At 42.4% G+C, this 21,484-nt stretch overlaps 1 protein-coding gene across 1 annotated transcript in view; it reads left to right on the top strand.

Moving 5' to 3' along the window:
* Positions 1-21,484, top strand: part of LOC126281889 (uncharacterized) — a 1,790,734-nt gene that overhangs the window by 1,750,267 nt on the left and 18,983 nt on the right. The window contains exon 5 of the mRNA XM_049981208.1: positions 14,627-14,825. Within this exon, the coding sequence (XP_049837165.1) occupies positions 14,627-14,825 (199 nt within the window). The remainder of the gene's footprint in view (positions 1-14,626; positions 14,826-21,484) is intronic.

Raw genomic sequence — 21,484 nt, 5'->3', positions numbered from 1 at the left:
CTCACAGCGCGCACGTAGACGTACCTTATTCATCCATTATTTCAAAACGAGAGAACATAGTGATTTTCAACAAACTCCGAACATAATTTCAAACCTATGAGAAATTTTTCCTCACTGACACCGCCCCATATGATGAACGGAAAAAAGTTTACCGCATACTATACTTTCGCTGATCATGTAGTAAAACTGCAGCATCTGGCACGACATTTTAATTTGTTACTTCTTTAGTACGGACTTCATTCGCACCACTCTTTGCAGACAGTATCTACATGTATCACTAAATGAACGTACAAAATTATATCAATTATATCATTGTGCAACACATAGTTGAGGAGAAATGACGTCACAGACATTTGTTGTTGTTGTTGTTGTTGTTGTTGTCGGGTCTTCAGTCCAGAGACTGGTTTGATGCAGATCTCCATGCTGCTCTATCCTGTGCAAGCTTCTTTATCTCCAAGTATCTACTGCAATCTACATTCTTCTGAATCTGCTTAATGTATTCATCTCTAGGTCTCCCTCTACGATTTTTACCCTCCACGCTGCCCTCCAATAATAAATTGGTGATCCCTTGTTGCCTCAGAACATGTCCTACCAACCGATCCCTTCTTCTAGTCAAGTTGTGCCACAAATTCCTCTTCTCCCCAATTCTATTCAATACCTCCTCAATAGTTATGTGATCTACCCATCTAATCTTCAGCGATCTTCTGTAGCACCACATTTCGAAAGCTTCTATTCTCTTCTTGTCCAAACTATTTATCGTCCATGTTTCACTTCCATACATGGCTACACTCTATACAAATACTTTCAGAAATGACTTCCTGACACTTAAATCTATACTCGATGTTAACAAATTTCTGTTCTTCAGAAACGCTTTCTTTGTCATTGCCAGTCTACATTTTATATCCTCTCTACTTCGACCATCATCAGTTATTTTACTCTCCAAATAGCAAAACTCATCTACTACACTAAGTGTCTCGTTTCCTAATCCAATCCCCTCAGCATCACCTGATTTAATTCGTCTACATTCTATTATCCTCGTTTTGCTTTTGTTGAGGTTCTTCTTATATCATCTTTTCAAGACAATGTCCATTCCTTTCAGCTACTCTTCCAGGTCCTATGCTGTCTCCGACCGAATTACAATATCAACAGCGAACCTCAAAGTTATTATTTCTTCTCCATGGATTTTAATTCCAACTCCAAATTTTTCTTTTGTTTCCTTCACTGCTTACTCAATATACAGATCGAATAACATTGGGGATAGGGTACAACCCTGTCTCACTCCCTTCTCAACCATTGCTTCTCTTTCATGCTCCTGAACTCATATAACTGCCATCTGGTTTCTGTAGAAATTGTAAATACCCTTCGCTCCCTGTATTTGATCCCTGCCACCTTCAGAGAGTATTCCAGTCAACATTGTCAAAAGCTTTCTCTAAGTCTACAAATGTTAGAGACGTAGGTTTGCCTTTCCTTAATCTATCTTCTAAAATAAGTCGTAGGGTCACTATTGCCTCACGTGCTCCAACATTTCTACGGAATCCAAACTGATCTTCCCCGAGGTCGGCTTCTACCAGTTCTTCCATTCGTCTGTAAAGAATCCGTGTTAGTATTTTGCAATCGTGACTTATTAAACTGATAGTTCGGTAATTTTCACATCTGTCAACGCCTGCTTTCTTTGGGATTGGAATTATTATATTCTTTTTGAAGTCTGAAGGTGTTCGCCTGTCTGATACACCTTGCTCACCATATGGAAGAGTTTTGTCAAGGCCGGATCTCCTAAGGCTATCAGTAGTTCTAATGGATTGTTATCTATTCCCGGGGCCTTATTTCGACTTAGGTCTTTCAGTGCTCTGTCAAACTCTTCATGCAGTATCATGTCTCACATTTCATCTTTATCTAAGTCCTCTTCCATTTCCATAATACTGTCCTCAACTACATCGCCCTTGTATAGACCCTCTATATACTCTTTCCATCTTTCTGCTTTCCCTTCTTTGCTTAGAACTGGTATTCCATCTGAGCTCTTGATGTTCATACAATTGGTTCTCTTTTCTCCAAAGGTCTCTTTAATTTTCCTGTAGGCAGTACCTATCTTACTCCTAGTGATATGTGCCTCTACATCCTTACATTTTGCACTTCCTGTCGATCTCATATTTGAGATTTTTGTAACTCGTTTTTCCTTCTACACATTTAGAAGCGTGAAAAAGCTAGTTTCTGCTTCAAATGGGGCTCGAATTACCCAGACTATATTCATCTAAATTTTCGCACTGACTGCTTAGCGACTTCCAAAAGTGTGAATCATAATTTCAAACCTTATCAAAATGTTATCTCCCATCTATGTTTACAGTCAGATATGTAACAGATTAACACGTTTGTAATGCAACCAGGCGTTTTAAGCTACTATATACATGGGATTTCGATTCTTTAAAGAGTCGCGGGCTTACTGGTAGCTACTAATTCGGCAGACTGCAGCGGAGACAACAGACTTCCCCCTGCAGTGCGACTAGTTATTTATCTTGTTACACTTAGTTACGTAGTTGGCGGTCACATAGCACAGATACTGTCACTTGTGGTGGGGCCACTAAAACTATGACATCCATAGTCTCTGCCACGACGCATTCTCGTGCACAAACAGAATACTGATCATTATCCATAGCATTTCTCGTTTCACGAGGTATCAATGGCCCTTAAAAATAAAATTCCTTCATTAAAACGTTTGTAGTTAGTGGTATAACGATTTTACAGAAACTATTCGGTACAAAAAATTTGATTTTTGCATTGCTTATAGCTTCATATCACAGGTTTATGGTGGTGTGACCGTCATGTCGTTAATGGTCATAGTTATTGTGATATTTGCATGTAAGCAAGCTACTGCGAGAAATTTGAAAAAGTTTGCAATGAAAAATGGGAGGCGCTATTGTCTTGAGCATCGTGCATATTACATAATGTGTTGCTGTGTATGAAATTTAGCTAACATATCGAATTTTTTTAGACTTGGTTGGAGGTGTGCAATATCGAGAACATTTATCTGATGTAGCACACTCATATTAAACTGTTGCTGGCATCTGGCATGAATTGTACCACGACGATTTCATCTGTTTGCAAATGTTGTGGGAGTGAATGCATATGTAGAAACAAGAGAATAATATTTTTTACATATTTCTTGTACATGCTCTCGTAAAACCATAGTTATAAAGAGTGATACTGATGACTGCATTATTCTTAATTTACAACTTCTTCATATACTGCCTGTCGCAGTTATTACCTTTTTCAGCATTTCACGATTTCTTTTTTTTTTTTTTTTTTTTTTTTTAATTGAGTTCAGGTTGCCCTTAGGTTGAGTTACTTGAACCCACATTCTAATGTCCTATGCAAATGCATTATAAACGTGTTTTGGGTTCAAGTGACAGACAGGATCTTTGAACAATATCTATATATGCTATTAAAAAATAATTTTATCAAAAATTCTATGAAAAACCCAATAAAATAATGAAAAAAACATAGAGTTATGAAAGAAATTACAGAACCTTAACCGATTCTAAACATTGTCTTTGATTGATGGAACAGAAAATAAGCCCCTTTTCGAGATTAATCTTCCCCTTAACATGGCACCATTTATAAAGCAGAGTGTCTGTTTGTTCAGGCCACTTCCAGAATTTATTGTTTGTTTCATACACTCAGCAACAGCTCCAGTGTTCTCAATACTTTACACAATGACAGGAAATTCAATATTCTACCATAAAACCATTACAAATCTGTCTTCTTCCAATGTCTGTTTAAGACTACTGTCTTTTGAACACTGTCTTCTTTCTTCCCCCTTGTTACACCGCCCATCTTAGTTTCTTCATCTATAGCCCTGTAGTTGGCAAATAAACGTATCTCAGGTCACAAGCTTCATCCTCACTGGGTTAAACAAACTAAAATCACTTTTTGATTGTAGACTGTAATCATCAGCAACTTCCAGTGTTGACTCAATGTCGACTTGTTTTGATGGTTTCTTCATTTTCTTGGTATTCTTATTCCCTTTTTTAGCCTTTTACCTTAACGTTTAAGCAGTTTTCCAGTTGTTCATATGCAACATCATCACACTTTAGGCTCCCAGGTAATCTTCTGTATTTAGATGGTATAGTTAGCCTTAAACATGTAAAGAAAAAACATAAATAGTTTCAAACACATTGTCTATTAGATACAAATTGAACATAACTTGTCACAATCCGAAACAGGTGTTTTATTTGATGTAAATGTACGAGGGTAATTCAATTATTATCCGCAAAGTAGTTATAAAATTTTATTGTGATCAAATAGAAAAGATACGAGAACATCATTTATCGTCATAGTCTCCTTGCGTTTCAACGCACTTGGTCCATCGTTGTACAAGCTTCCTGATGCCTTCATAAAAGAAGGTTCTCGGTTGAGCTGCGAGCCAGGAATGCACCACTTCTTTCACTGCTTCGTCCGAAGTAAATCGACGGCCCCTTAACGCCTGTTTGAGTGGACCAAACAATTGATAGTCAGAAGGGGCAAGATCGGGACTATGTGAAGGATGATCCAGTTCTGCAAATTTGAGTTTCCGGGGCGTTTCAGCAGTGTGGGCAGCAGTATGCGGACGGGCATTGTCGCACAGCACAACGCCTTTTCACAGCAAGCCTCGGCGTTTGCTTCGAAATGCACGCTGTCGCGTCGCAGTAAGCATCTCACTGTAACGTACACTGTTTATTGTTGTGCCCCTTTCCCCATAACGTTCCAGTACTGGACCTTGTGCGTTCCAAAAAACCGTAAGCATCAGTTTTCCTGCGGACGGTGGGGTCTTGAACTCTGTCTTGCGCGGCGAATTTGGATATTTCCATTCCATACTCTGCCGTTTACTCCCCGGCTCGTAATGATGGATCCATGTTTCGTCACCAGTAATGATCCTGTCTAGGGAGTTATCTACTTCGTTACCATAACGATCCAAATGTTTTTTGCAGATGTCCAAGTGCGTTTGTTTATGCAACTGTGTGAGATTTTTGGGAACCATCTTGCACAAACGTTATGAAACCCAAGCCTGTTGTTGATAATTTCGTAGACAGAACTGTTGTAAGTACGCTGTTTAGGTTTTTTTATTGGTAACGCCACACGCACTGAAAAATCACTGGCTGTGCTGTGTGCAGTCAGTGGCTGGTTGGCATTGTTGTAATACTCGCCATTGTAGTGTTGGGCAGATGGATGTTAACAGCGCGTAGCGTTGCGCAGTTGGAGGTGAGCCGCCAGCTGTGGTGGATGTGGGGAGAGAGATGGCGGAGTTTTGAAATCTGTAAGACTGGATGTCATGAATTGCTATATAACTTATGACTTTTGATCACTATTGAGGTAAATACATTGTTTGTTCTCTATTAAAATCTTTCATTCGCTAACTATGCCTATCAGTAGTTAGTGCCTTCCGTAGTTTGAATCTTTTAATTAGCTGGCAGTAGTGGCTCTCGCTGTATTGCAGTAGTTCGAGTAACGAAGATTTTTGTGAGGTAAGTGATTTGTGAAACGTACAGGTTAATGTTAGTCAGGGCCATTCTTTTGTAGTGATTTTTGAAAGTCAGATTGCGTTGCGCTAAAAATATTGTGTGTCAGTTTAAGCACAGTCATGTATAATTTTTCCAAGGGGACGTTTCACTGTGACTAATTTGTAGACGATGTGCCACTTCGTCAATAGTTAATCGTCTGTCTAAGAGAATCATTTCACGTGAACGCTCAATTGTTTCATCATTTGTGGCGGTAAACGGTCATCCGGCTCCTTCATCGCTTGTAACACTTGTGCGACCATTTCGGAATTTTTCAATCCATTCGTAGACACTCCGTTGTGTCAAACACTGTTCCCGTACTGTACCGAAAGTCTTCGATGAATTTCAGCCCCTGATACGCCTTCCGACCACAAAAAACGGATCACTGAACGTTGATCTTCTTTGGTGCAAATAGACAGCGGAGCAGCCATGATCAACAGTACGGCAGCGATAACGAAAGTAACCTAGCAGCTTGAAAATTGCAAAGATATAACAACAAATAAACAAAACATGCGCCATCAAAAATATAACTAAATTGCGGCTAATAATTGATTTACCCTCGTATGTATGTGAGAATTACTTGGACCCCAAGCAGGTGGTGGGTCCAAGTATCCCTTGTATTCGGATATTAGTACACCATCGTACACTTTCATGAATAACATTTTAAAGGTGACTTATAGAAATACATAGAAATTACATAAAGTACTCCTTAAGGAATAAAAAAGAGCACTTGCTGCATTGAAAATATCGTTTCTTCACACGCTGGATAAAGAAGTTGTAAGACGAGAGAACACGTACACATGTTATACCATTAACATAACTTCCAATAAACTCCAGAAGCAACTCGTGGAAGTACGTGGTGTGTGCAAAAGCCTGCTGAGTGCAGTTATCTCGGGGATGAAGTAAGAACTACGCTGAATATTTCAATAAACCGGTACAAGGAACGCCGTAAATCACTTTAACGTATTGGGTTCAAGTACACCCCGCCCCTTGTGGTCCAAGTAACCCTGATCAAGACGGCCGCGGTGGTCTCGCGGTTCTAGGCGCGCAGTCCGGAACCGTGCGGCTGCTACAGTCGCAGGTTCGAATCCTGCCTCGGGCATTGATGTGTGTGATGTCCTTAGGTTAGTTAGGTTTAAGTAGTTCCAAGTTCTAGGGGACTGATTACCAAAGCAGTTGAGTCCCATAGTGCTCAGAGCCATTTGACCAACCCTGATGAACACTAACTGATAAACGGAGGATTTTTCAGGCATATTTTTTTTCTTGGTTTGGTGTGAGGAACGGACCCCATAGTGTTTAGAACTATTCCTGACACAAACTGTAAATTAAACGTCTGTTTCAAAAGTCGCATGTTGACAAGAAAGGTATTATCTGTTGATTTTGTACTATAAGTCCAATACATCGCCGCACACACTTTCAGGTATGAGACATTCGAAATGTCTTTGAGTGCTGTGCGCATTTCCATACAGGCCTCCTTCCCCCAAAATCGCAAAGGCTCAGTTCAGGTCAGTGATGCCCCAGTCAGCTGATGATGTGAAAATCCTGCACGTCGAGACCGAATGCTATCTGAAGCCGTTGTGTGCACGTGATGCGGTAGCGATACTACTACATGTACAGGCCTATAAGCGGAGCAGAGATGAATCATGAACCATCATAGCGACGACGCGCGCCGCAAATGACGAAATCCGCTGACACATAAGACTTTGACAAAGGTCAGACTGTTATGGCGTGGCACGTGGGAACGAGAACCTCAGAAACGGCGAAGCTAGTCGTCTGTTCGCATGCTACTGTCGTGAGCAGCTGCGCAAACTACGGGGGGCATTCAATAAGTAATGCAACAAATTTTTTTCTCCTCCAGTTTCGGTTGAAAAATGTGAAATTTCTTGAGGAACATCGTGGAGTATTCCTTCTTCAGCCCCTACAGTTTCATGAAGTTGCAATTGGTGACGGCACCTTCATGTTGCGTCTGTATCAGAGGTGCGTTCCTAGCAGAGAACTGTCTTTGAGTTTCTTTTGTCGGAAAACCGGACCATCACAAATATTCACAGGTGCTTGCAGAAAGTCTTTGGAGACCTGGCTGTGAACAAAAGCACGGTGAGTCATTGGGCGAAGCATTGAAATCATCTCAACAAGGTTGCACAAACCTGTCCGATCTCTCGCGTGCCACCCAACCTCACAAAGCTGTGACTCCTGCCGTGTTGGGACGTGCGGACACTCTCATTCAGTATGATCGACGGATCACAATGAAACACCTCGCTGCTCAACTGAACGTCTCTATTTGCAGTGACAACAAACTCGTCCACTAGATGGGGTACCCGAAAGTATGTGCCGACTGGGTTCCTCGCTTTTCGTTATGACGCTAATAGTGACTTTTTTTTGTCGAACTTCCGTCATTTTTGTTCATCACCTCGAATCGAAACGGCAATCCATGGATGGGAGTCATACGTCCGACGAAAAAGTTCGAAGCCGAACCATCAGCCGGAAAGTCAAGGCGATGGTCTTCTGAGACTCTGAAGGGAATATTCTCTTTGATGTCCTCCCTTGTGGTGTAACAATCAACTCTGAAGTGTATTGTGCTACCCTCAGAGTTCAGCATGTTCGTAGCCACAAAATGCAAACGAACCTCTCCTTCTCCATGAAAATGCAAGACCTCACACAAATCTGTACACCCGAGAGGAACTCACAAAACTCCATTGAACTGTTCTTCCTGGTCCACTCTACAGTCTGGATCTCGCACCCTCTGACTTCCATCTGTTTGGCCCTATGAAAGATGCACTCTGCAGGAAGCAGTACGTTGATGATGGCGAGGTTGTTAATACAAGAAGACTTTGGCTTCAACATCGCCCAGTAGTGTGGTATCATGAGGACATACAGGCCCTTCCAGTAAGGTGATTTCAGACAAAAAGTGTGTTGCAGTGCTTACTGAACGCCCCTCACGGTTGAAGGTTCAAAATGGTTCAAATGGCTCTGAGCACTATGGGACTTAACATCTGAGGTGATCAGTACCCTAGAACTTAGAACTACTTAAACCTAACTAACCTAACGACATCACACACATCCATGCCCGAGGCAGGATTCGAACCTGCGACCGTAGCGTCACGCGGTTCCAGACTGAAGTGCCTAGAACCGCTCGCCCACCAACGGCCGGCACAGTTGAAGGTCGGTGAAACTAGAAGTAGGCGACAAAGTATTGTATGTCAGTCCCTTAGCACAGAACGTGAAAGTCGAACACTTGACCGCGCTGTGAAGTAGGACAGCCGCAAACTATGGCACACCTGACGACAGAGTACAATGTTGGTGTTGGCACAAGTGTTTTGGAGCACACTGCTGAACACCTATTCTTGAACAGCTGCAGACAAGCCCTACGCGTTTCCACGTTAACCGAACGACGTCATCAGCTATGATTGCAATGGACCAATGGCAAATTATCGTTTGGTTCGATAAATCAGTCTTTGGTTACACCGGGTCGATATTCGTACGTGGATACACTGTCATCTAGGCGAGTAGATGTACGAAACATGCATTGCCCCATGGACACAGGCTAGTGGGAACAGTATTATGTTATCGAGGGCATTCCACCAGGGCATCCGCAGGACCAAGAATTGTAATCGAAGGCACCGTTACAGCTGCGGTAGCCGGCCGCGGTGGCCGAGCGGTTCTAGGCGCTTCAGTCCGGAGCCGCGCGACTGCTATGGTCGCAGGTTCGAATCCTACCTCGGGCATGGATGTGTGTGATGTCCTTAGGTTAGTTAGGTTTAAGTAGTTCTAAGTTCTAGGGAATTGATGACCTCACATGTTAAGTCCCATAGTGATCAGAGCCATTTGAACCATTTGAACAGCTGTGGTGTACACAAAAATCACTGGACACCACTTATATTCCTTCAAGCTTGATGTCTTCCCTGACAGCGATGGCATCTCCCAGCAGGGTAACACTCTGTGTCAAAAGACAGAATGGTGCTATAGTGGTTTACGTATCGTGATAGTGCACTCATGCGGTGTCATTGCTAGCATGTCCAGGCCCCAGACAAGCGTTTTTAGCCGCTTCTCCAAATTTTTAATTTTGCTTTTTTGGATTAACTCAGATAATTTTAATATAAAAATCAATCAGCCCATTTTAAGCAACTGTTTCAAGACTCTCAGTTTACATAAATTCGATACTCCACAAAAGAACACTTTGTTCCTAGCGTTTTTGTTTTAGAACTCATTATAATCCCGATATAATCTAATGAGTGTGCTAAATCTGACTCTACTGTGATCAGAACTAATCCAACAAGCTGTTCTCCCTGATTGTAGTTCTCGAATAATTTGAAGTTGAATGACCACTCTGCTTGGGCAACTGGCAAAGTGCAGAAAATCAGCAAGGCTATCTTCTTATTTGGAAATAGCCTACGTTATTAAAATGGCACTTATGTATAACATTGAGAAGATGCAGAGGGGGACGTGGCTCAGATATAAAATTAGTAGCATGACACTTTTTAATTGCATAATTTCTTCTTTTATTTTCTGTTTATGAACTTTTATGCCGAAATCTGATAGTGTACAATCGTCAAGGTTCATATCATTCCAAAAGAACCCAAACGTGGTTATCATTTGTCTATGGCAGCATACCTTATAGTTCAGTTTCCTAAACTGTATCTAGAATCACACCGAAAATATTTGGTTTAAAGGCGGCAGTGGTAGCCGAGCGGTTCTAGGCGCTTCAGTCCGGAACCGCGCGACAGCTACAGTTCGAATCCTGCCTCGAGCATGGATGTGTGGCATGCCCTTAGGTTTAAGTAGTTCTTAGTTCTAGGGGACTGATGACATTCAGATGTTAAGTCCCATTGAACCATTTGGTTTAAGACTGTACTCTGGGCTCAGATTTGATTCTTTTTCTGCTGTTTCATCTACAAAGCATATTTCTTGTGCCGTGAAACGCTACAATCAAGACAGGTGATATCCGATATTTTCTACTATCTCACAATTTTCGGCTTAAATAGTATCCCACCTGTTTCTTACTTTACTTAATTCTTTCATTAGACTCTTAATGTCACCATTTCCGACATCTATTATGGCTTCCTTTCCTTGAAGCACAACGTTACCACGTTTATCGCAGCTAATACTTTGTACCACACTGAAGATATCAAGACCTACTAAAATGATTTCAAATACTTCTGAATGACTTTTGACTCAGTGTGTGCCTCTGAAGTAAAATAAAGCTAAAAAAATTTCATTCGCCCTTTGTAATCCTGGTTGTTGCCTAGCAAATGGATGCACAGCATCTGTGCGTGCAGACCACGTCGTTTCTGACAGCTCGTGAAGGTACGATCTAAGATTTTCTTTTAGAACTCTGCGTATTTGGGTACCAGACTGTTACTTATACTTCCATTAAAGTCTGATATCATCCGTTGTAAACTGAAATACATTCATAAATATTACAACATTTGCACGTACGAAATAATAATACACTCCTGGAAATTGAAATAAGAACACCGTGAATTCATTGTCCCAGGAAGGGGAAACTTTATTGACACATTCCTGGGGTCAGATACATCACATGATCACACTGACAGAACCACAGACACATAGACACAGGCAACAGAGCATGCACAATGTCGGCACTAGTACAGTGTATATCCACCTTTCGCAGCAATGCAGGCTGCTATTCTCCCATGGAGATGATCGTACAGATGCTGGATGTAGTCCTGTGGAACGGCTTGCCATGCCATTTCCACCTGGCACCTCAGTTGGACCAGCGTTCGTGCTGGACGTGCAGACCGCGTGAGACGACGCTTCATCCAGTCCCAAACATGCTCAATGGGGGACAGATCCGGAGATCTTGCTGGCCAGGGTAGTTGACATACATCTTCTAGAACACGTTGAATGGTACGGGATACATACGGACGTGCATTGTCCTGTTGGAACAGCAAGTTCCCTTGCCGGTCTAGGAATGGTAGAACGATGGGTTCGATGACGGTTTGGATGTACTGTGCACTATTCAGTGTCCACTCGATGATCACCAGAGGTGTACGGCCAGTGTAGGAGATCGCTCCCCACACCATGATGCCGGGTGTTGGCCCTGTGTGCCTCGGTAGTATGCAGTCCTGATTGCGGCGCTCACCTGCAGGGCGCCAAACACGCATACGACCATCATTGGCACCAAGGCAGAAGCGACTCTCATCGCTGAAGACAACACGTCTCCATTCGTCCCTCTATTCACGCCTGTCGCGACACCACTGGAGGCGGGCTGCACGATGTTGGGGCGTGAGCGGAAGACGGCCTAACGGTGTGCGGGACCGTAGCCCAGCTTCATGGAGACGGTTGCGAATGGTCCTCGCCGATACCCCAGGAGCAACAGTGTCCCTAATTTGCTGGGAAGTGGCGGTGCGGTCCCCTACGGCACTGCGTAGGATCCTACGGTCTTGGCGTGCATCCGTGCGTCGCTGCGGTTCGGCCCCAGGTCGACGGGCACGTGCACCTTCCGCCGACCACTGGCGACAACATCGATGTACTGTGGAGACCTCACGCCCCACGTGTTGAGCAATTCGGTGGTACGTCCACCCGGCCTCCCGCATGCCCACTATACGCCCTCGCTCAAAGTCCGTCAACTGCACATACGGTTCACGTCCACGCTGTCGCGGCATGCTACCAGTGTTAAAGACTGCGATGGAGCTCCGTATGCCACGGCAAACTGGCTGACACTGACGGCGGCGGTGCACAAATGCTGCGCAACTAGCGCCATTCGACGGCCAACACCGCGGTTCCTGGTGTGTCCGCTGTGCCGTGCGTGTGATCATTGCTTGTACAGCCCTCTCGCAGTGTCCGGAGCAAGTATGGTGGGTCTGACACACCGGTGTCAATGTGTTCTTTTTTCCATTTCCAGGAGTGTATTAAACTTTGAACATAGCTGCTAAGGCTCAGTGACCGTGTCAGAATTATATTAGAACAAATAAGCCCTCGGTATCAAATATTACGTCAAAATAGACCAGGTTTTGACGCTACTATGAGCGTCTTCTTCAGAATTAAACTAACTGTTCTAAAACATATTACGTATATAGTACATGAATAAAATTAAAGCTTGTACTGACTGGAAAGAGACGCAGTACTTACAAGTCACATTTTAAAAAAGATCTAAGCCGGACAGGAGACGTCATGAATAGTTGTAAATAAGATGGCGAGCTTCATCTCTTAATTACTGGACACGTGCCTAAAGCCATAGGCGATAACAATATTCTGCATACCGAAAAGAAGGGGAGTAGGTTAGATGTTTTAAAGGAATGGGAGATTTTCAACATCTCCCTCGTCATGATGGCCTCATTCTCAACGAACACCTGCAGCTGCGAAATAAAAACTTTTTTCTGTAATAGTTTAGCTCGATTTGCGCTTTTTCTTACGCAAGACGTGAGCGCTGTCTAAGTACATCAAGAATCAGCCACAATTATATATTTAACTTAGATGTCATAAAAACAGTTGTACACTATTTGCCATTAAAATTGCTGCACCAAGAAGAAATGCAGATGGTAAACGGGTATTCGTTGGACAAATATATTGTACTAGAACTGCCAAGTGATTACATTTTCACGCAATTTCGGTCCATAGATTCTGAGGAATCAGTACCCAGAACAACCACCTCTGTCCGTAATAACGGCCTTGATACGCCTGGGCATTGAGTCAAACAGAACTTGGATGATGTGTACAGGTACAGCTGCCCATGCAGCTTCAACGCGATACCACAGTTCATCAAGAGTAGTGACTGGCGTATTGCGACGAGCCAGTTGCTCGGCCACCATTGACCAGACGTTTTCAATTGGTGAGAAATCTGGGGAATGTGCTGGCCAGGGCAGCAGACGAACATTTTCTGTATCCAGAAAGGCCCCTACAGGACCTGCAACATGCGGTCTTGCATTATCCTGCTGAAATATAGCGTTTTGCAGGGATCGAATGATGGATAGAGCCACGGGTCGTAACACATCTGAAATGTAACGTCACTGTTCAAAGTGCCGTCAATGCCAACAAGAGGTGACAGAGACTTGTAACCAATGGCACCCCATACCATCACGCCGGGTGATACGCCAGTATGGCGATGACGAATACACGCTTCCAATGTGCGTTCACCGCGATGTCGCCAAACACGGATGCGACCATCATGATGCTGTAAACAGTACCTGGATTCATCCGAAAAAATGACGGTTTTGCCATTCGTGCACCCAGGTTCGTCGTTGAGAACACCATCGCAGGCGCTCCTGTCTGTGATGCAGCGTCAAGGGTAACCGCAGCAATGGTCTCCGAGGTGATAGTCCATGCTGCTGCAAACGTCGTCGAACTGTTTGTTGGTGCAGATGCTCGTTGTCTTGCAAACGGTCCCACCTGTTGACTCAGGGATCGAGACGTGGCTGCACGATCCGTTATAGCCATGCGGATAAGATGCCTGTGATCTCGACTGGTAGTAATAAGAGTCAATTGAGATCCAGCACGGCGTTCCGTATTACCCTCCTGAACCCACCGCTTCCATATTCTGCTAACGGTCATTGGATGTTGACCAATGCGAGCAGCAATGTCGCGATACGGTAAACCGCAATCGCAATAAGCTTCAACTCGGCTTTTATCAAAGTCGGAAACGTGATGATACGCATTTCTCCTCCTTACACGAGGCATCACAACAGTTTTTCACCAGACAACGCCGGTCAACTGCTGTTTGTGTACGAGAAATCGGTTGGAAACTTTCCTCATGTCAGCACGTTGTAGGTGTCTCCACCAGCGCCAACCTCGTGTGAATGCTCTAAAAAGCTAATCATTTGCATATCACAGCAACTTCTTCCTGTCGGTTAAATTTCGCGTCTGTAGTACGTCATCTTCGTCATGTAGCAGTTTTAATGGCCATTAGTGTCATTACTGTTCATCAAAAACTTTTCTTTTCTTTATCAAGTTGAAAGAACAGAATCTGAACATTGTAAAATGTTAATTTCTTCGACTGCAGGAATTATATGCCGAAATTTGAGTGTGCAGACTTGTATTGTAGTACTCTGTAGTTGCTTGACAGTGTTGTAGTATCTGATACACGAACTAATTCAGTGCTGTAGTATGTGATGCATGGTCTAAAGCTGTATAATGGCCTACAGGAGGTGATCCGGCTGGAGACCCAGTACTGGACGCTGGTGGACATTCCGAAGCAGGAGAAGCAGGAGACGGTGCCGGCGTTCGTGCTGCGCGCGTGCGCCATCATGGAGAAGACGCAGAAGTCCGGCGAGGGCGTTAAGACGTCGGCCAAGCTCGCTGAGGAGGAAGAGAAGCGCCGCGAGCGCATCGACCGCCTCGAGAGTAAGTGAGCGACCGGCCGCACTGCACAGTCTTATTTCGCCTCATTGCTCCTGTTCCTGGAACCTCGAACGTTTGCCGTATTCCATCGATAAGTTCCCTGCTTTCGGATAGAGCGGTGCGCTAGTAAATACGAATATATCTGTAACTAGCTACCGCAGTCTAACATAACAGTCACGACACGTCGCCTACCGCACCAGCAGCGCCCCAAGCGGCCAGTAATTTAAACAGTGAGTTCGGCGTGATCGTGAAAGCGAATAGTGGTTATTTATTTTGATTTCTATGATGTTTTTTTCTAAGCTGGGGCGTTTGTAGCCCAATAAATTGCAGCAACAACAGGAAGAAGACACCACAGCTGTCTATTTTAGAACCGTGACTGTATATTGAATGTAAATAAGTTATAAAGAACTGCAGCCAGTCACTTTTTTTTGAATAGTAATGCTTTATTCCATGGTTGCAGTTCTGTGTAACTTATTTACATTCAATATACAGTCACGGTTCTAAAATATCCGCAATGGATAAGCATAATCTGTTGATACCACGGCAAGTAATTAGAACAATGCGCGAATTTCGGCAAAGCGCATGCTGGATGCTGGAAACGTGTCACTGTCAATGTGTAAATTAATATAGTTTGTGTGAAAGTGTTCTGGACATCAAAATGGAGGCTGACAGATGGACACTAACCGAAAAAGCCGCCTATAATGTCGCAGTACATCCATATCGAGAGATAAGCTATAGTCATGGCGATACATTAGTGTGACCCATCTTTCTGCCATAGAACCAGCACCCAGCATTATGCTGCTACCAGAAATGATGTAACCTCCCGGATCCTCCCGAAACCATCTGAAGATGAACCTGAAAAGGTTCGAAAACCGGTTCATGGAATAAAGCATTATTATTCAAAAAACGTGACTGGTTGCAGTTCTGTGTAAGTTATGCTTGTTTATTCAGTATAAGATAAAAACATATTCTTCAAAAATGGCCATCGTCAGGTGCTGCCACCAACAGCTTGTCAGAGTTCAAGATGCACATTGTTACCTAAAGCTGTGAAGCCAAACCACCACTTGTTGCTCCCATCATTCAGCTAGTTACTCCACTAAGTCGCTGAAGGAAAACACTCTAGAACCAGCCATGGCTCCCTCCCTCCATCCCACTTTTCCAGCTCAGACAGAATCCTTTATTAAATTGGTTTGTGGCACCACTCTTTATCATGAATCAGGTTTTCAAATGATACTGGAAAACCAATATTAAATGCGATTAATTGAATCAAAATCGTGTATGTGCAAATCATTATTATGATATATTGACTGAACCAGGTTGACATAAGAATAGAAGGGTTAAAACTACTCTGGTGGATGTACCTTTCTTGTGGTTGTTGGTTGCCCGGTGTTGTAGTTTCACAGATGCATTTTTACCATTGAAATGATTTGACTTTGTAACTACGAAACTCATAAAATTGACCCCCATGTGGTAAGTACATCAAGGTTAGCACATGCCTGAATATATGGGGGTCACTTTTATGAGCAAACAGAAGGGATGGCAATGGGCAGCCCTTTATCACATGTGGTTGCCAACCTATTCATGGAAATATTTGAAGAGGAGGCACTTACATCAGCCACATATCAACCCAAGTGCTTTATTAGATATGTGAATGACACCTTTGTCATTTGGCCCCATGGCAGTGGCAAACTAGATGATTTTCTGATACTTCTGAATTCATGCCACCTGAATATAACATTCACAATGGAACTGGAGAAGGATGGACAACTCCCATTCCTGGATGTATTAGTCAAGAGCAAGGCTGATGGCACATTTGGTCACAGTGTGTACTGCATACCAACACACACTGACTTATACCTGCAAGCCAACAGCTGCCACCATCTGGCACAGAACAACAGAGTGCTCAAAACTGTAGTCCACAGAACACATATTCTGTCAAATCCTGACAATTTGGCGTTGGAAATAGAACACTTACAATTGGTGTTCAGTAAGTACAGATTCTCATCTGGAGTCATCCAGAAGGCGCTTCAAACTGTCAGTCAACCACAGGATCCAGTAGAAGAACCAGAGGAGGCGAAGAGGGTGCCATACGTGCCACATGCTGGACCAATCTCTGCTAATATCAGCAGAATTCTCGTGAAACATGACATCCAGAGCGTATTTTGCCCATCCACTAAGATTGGGACAATGTTGGGGAATGTAAAGGATGACCTGGGCTTACAGAAGCCACGCATTTACAACATACCATGTGAGTGTAGGATGTCGTACATCAGACAGAGCACCAGGACTGTGGACATCAGGTGTATAGAACAGCACAGGCAACCAAATCAGCCATAGCAGAACACTGTCTAGAGCTCAGTCACTCGATGAACTAAAATGACACCAAAATTGTCACACGGACCCCTAGATATTGCGTGATCAACATCACGGAGAATCTCATCAACCGTGACACTGGATACCAGCTCAGCACAGCCTGGGTTCTGGCTCTTGAACTTCTGAAAGATGATGACCACAACCCTAGAGGATGTTCAAGCTGGGTGTGGACGATGGTCAGAACATCAGTGACCACAGAGGACCATAGGAGTTGGCCCTGGTGGGTGTGGACTGCGAATGAAGCACTGGATATGATGCAGACCAGTTATGAAGTGCCCGGCAAGAAATAGAAGTGGAGACCAAGGAAACAGCCAGAATACAAAGCACAATATTTGGAAAGAAACCACATTGCCATCAGAAAGCTAAGTTTTATTGTCATGTAATAACTTTCTGGTCTGGACTGTTTTTGTAATTTTTCTAACAAATCACTACTCAAATAATCAATTTTTGAAAATCTAATTTAATTCGATAGATAAAAAATCTACTCATCAAGTGCTAGCAGAAGAACACAGGTATAAAGATATTAAAGTATCCACATTTTCGAAGCCAGTGGCTCCTTCTGGCAAAAGGATTGAAGGGGAAGGAACAGAAGTGAAGGAAAGGGGTAAAATTTGGAAAAGTTGCACAGAGTCCTGTATCAGGGGAACTTACCAGATATGATGAGAAGGAAAGACAGATTCTTGGGCACTGCACTGGATAAGATTTGAAAACCTGAGAGTTTGAAGGTTGAAGATAGGGTAATACACCAAGATTACTGCCAAAACATAATGCATACATTAATAAGAATCGAAAGTTAAGTGCACTGTATGTGATAGAGGTGGGAAGTTATGAACTGTTAAGTCATTTTTTGGAGGAATCAGCAATACTAGGATTGGATGAGATGGCCCAGAATGTCTGATTTTGAAGTAGGCTGACGGCATAATTGTGAGGTGAGAATGGTGAAGTACTGTTGTAAGGAGTCTGCATATGAATAAGTACGTTGCCTTGAGTGCTAAGGCTATATGGGAGGGAATGTTTGACACGGAAAGGGTGACAACTGTCACACTGTAAATACTGTTGTTGGTTAGTAGGTTTAATGTGAACGGAAGTGGGTAGCTAACCTTCGATGAGGATGAGATCAATGCCAGGGAAGGTGGCATGGGATTCAGAGTAGGACCATGTAAAATTTAAACAGAGAGAATATCTTTAGAGATTCCAAGAATTTTAACAGGTCAGCCTCATCATGAGTCCTTATGGCAAAGATGTCATTGATATGTCTAAACCAAACCATGGGCTGAAGGCTTATGGATCCCAGGGAAGCACCATCCAAGTGACCCATGAAAAGGTTGATGAAGAAAGGAGCCATCCTGGTTCCCTAGGCTATATAAGGCCCAGCTGACTGTGCTTGTGGATCTTACCCCTGTGACTGTCCCCACTGTAAGACTTGCCATATGCAAGCTCCGACCACCGCCTATACCAGACCTGTAACTGGAGAAACATATGTTATCAAGGGGAGAGCCATCTGTGAAATGACATTTATTGTATAACAGCTGTTATGTAAACTCTGTTTGGCCTTTAATATCGGCATGATTGTTATCAAGATATCAGTTGGGATGAATGGGTGTAGTCAGCATGCAATGTCCTGTTGCAGAGCATGCTCTAAAATATGACAGCTGTGACCTTGATACCTGTTTCACCACACTTGCCATCTGGACTCTTTCTCCAGAATTATGCAAGTGGGAACTGGCACTACAACATGTACTTGGTTCTCACCACTCACCTGGCTTTAATTTATGTTAATTTCTTCACAGTAACTATTCCTTTCTTCACTCTCATATACTTTTCTATACCTTTTATTATATGATCTGTTTATTTCTCACTGCCCCCCCCCCCCCCAACTCTAACATGTACAATGAACTTAGTTTTCTGCTCTTATTAACTTATGCATAATATTCTGACAGTAATCTCTGTCTTACATATTACTCTGTCTTCCACCTTTAAACTCTCCTCTTTTCAAGTCTTGTCCAGTGCAGTCCCCAACACTCAGTATTTCCTTCTCCTCCCACCCCATAAGTCTCTCTGACCTGGGATTTTATGCGACTTTTCTGAACTCTACGTCTTTTCCTAAACTTACCCGACCTTTTTCTTCACCCCTCGTCCTTCCCCTTCAGTCCTTCTGCCAAAAGCAGCAGCCACAGGGTTCCACAGAGTTCAATCATGGGTCCCCTTCTGTTCTTGATATATGTAAACTACCACCCTTCCTATCTGAAACAGGAAGCTGAACTGAAACTGTTTGCTGATAATACAAGCATCATTATTAATCCAGTAAAAGAAACTCCAATTGAAAATGATACAAATAAGGTCTTTATAAAGTCATTAATTGGTTTTCTGCAAATGGGCTTGCTCTAAACTTTGAAAAAACACAGTACATCCAATTTTCTGCTGCAAAAAGTACAGTTCTTTCAGTAAATATAATACAACAACAGAAGTCAGTAGACAGGGTAGAGCATACCACGGTTTTGGATGTATATATAGATGAGAATCTTAATTGGAAAATTAATATTTTGGATCTTCTAAAGCAACAAGGTTCATCAACTTTTGCAATCAGAATAACTGCCAATTTTGCGGACATAGAAATTAGTAAGCTAACATACTTTCACTCTCTGGTGTCATACGGGATAATATTTTGGAGTAACTCAACATTTAGACAAAAAATATTCACTGCTCAAAAAAAGCATTAGAATAATGTTTGGGGTTCATAGTCGCACATCTTGTAGGCATCTTTTTAAAAGATTGGGAATTCTTACAACAGCCTCACAGTACATTTACTCACTAATGAAATTTGTTCTCAATAACATGGACCAGTTTAAAAACAACAGTGACATTCATGATTATAATACCAGAAGAAAGAATGACTTACACTATCCTTTACCCAACCTATCTTTGGCACAGAAAGAAGTAAAATATGCTGCTATAATTTTTTTTGTCAAATTACCAGATGAAATAAAATGTCTGACAGACAGCAGTAATAGCTTCAAAAATAAATTGAAATCATATCTCCTTGACAACTCCTTCTATACCATAGATGAATTCTTGGATGGGAATAAATAAATCTACCATATAAATATAGTATATGCATTTTGTGCCATGTAAGGGAATGGGGTAAATAATAGAAATATTAATCTTTAATTCTATATTGTGGTGTATATATATATTTATTTATTAAAAAATCTTGTTTCAAATGTGCATTGCTTCTGCACCTGACACGTTCCACATCGCAAGGGCCACTGTACCATGTGATTGATCAATGGAACACGCAACCAACTAACTAACTAACTAAAAGCTTGCAAATTTTAATATCTTTATATGTGTGTTCTCCCACTGCCACCTGCTGAGTAGATTTTTTATCTACCCAACAATTATACAGTCATTACTTAATTTTGACATGTGCCTCATATCTCACCTTGTAATGCTTCCTTGGTAGATGGGTAGACACTAACACAAATTCTCACAACAAACATGTTAACAGTTCAGTATCATTTTCAGATTCTACAAGTTTCATTCAGTCTTTTTCTTGAAATTTTTCCTCACACAGTCTTCCCTGTAAACATATTTCCAAAAATCTTTTGATTTTGTTTTTTTATTGCCCTGAGCTTGATTAAGCAGTTTCTATGTGCAGTGAAGTGTGACTTGTTAACTCTGTGGTTATAGGGGAAAATGCTGGAGCACAAATTTGAAGAACTTGGGTTCAATCACTGGCTGGTTCTAGGATTTTTATCTGTCACTTATCACTTCATTCATCTTTGGCAATCTTGATGTGAAAAATGCCAAGTTTCACTGTAGTTTGGGATCCACATAGGTGCCCTTACAACTGGCTGTGTGATTCTGTAGTTCTAAGGTCAGAGGAAAGTTATGACATACCAATTTCAACAGAGCCTTGACTAGTAAAAGCAAAACAGCCTTCAGACTGATGACTGCTTTACTTTTACTACATGCAGACAGTGGCTGATTGCTGAAATTAGACCTATACAAGGTTAAAAAAAAGAATAAATTTCTTCCAAACATTACCCAAACCACATCTCTGTCAGATATTAGCTCTTCCATCAGTGCTGTTGTACTTTTATATCAAGTCAGGGATACTGACATGACTGCTCCTCTGCAGTGCACATGTGTGTTTACTAGTGAATTTAGGCCATGGTCAAAAGCAAATCATCAAATTAATCATACCAACCAAAGACTGAAATTATCAAATTCTAGTCCTGTGCATGCATGACCACAGAAGTTTATCCAGAAGGGGGCAAAGTCCTAAA

Source organism: Schistocerca gregaria, chromosome 1 (genome assembly GCF_023897955.1).
Source record: "Schistocerca gregaria isolate iqSchGreg1 chromosome 1, iqSchGreg1.2, whole genome shotgun sequence".
Taxonomy (NCBI): domain Eukaryota; kingdom Metazoa; phylum Arthropoda; class Insecta; order Orthoptera; family Acrididae; genus Schistocerca; species Schistocerca gregaria.
The sequence above is the reverse complement of the archived record's forward strand: the minus strand, read 5'-3'. Positions and strand labels throughout refer to the sequence as shown.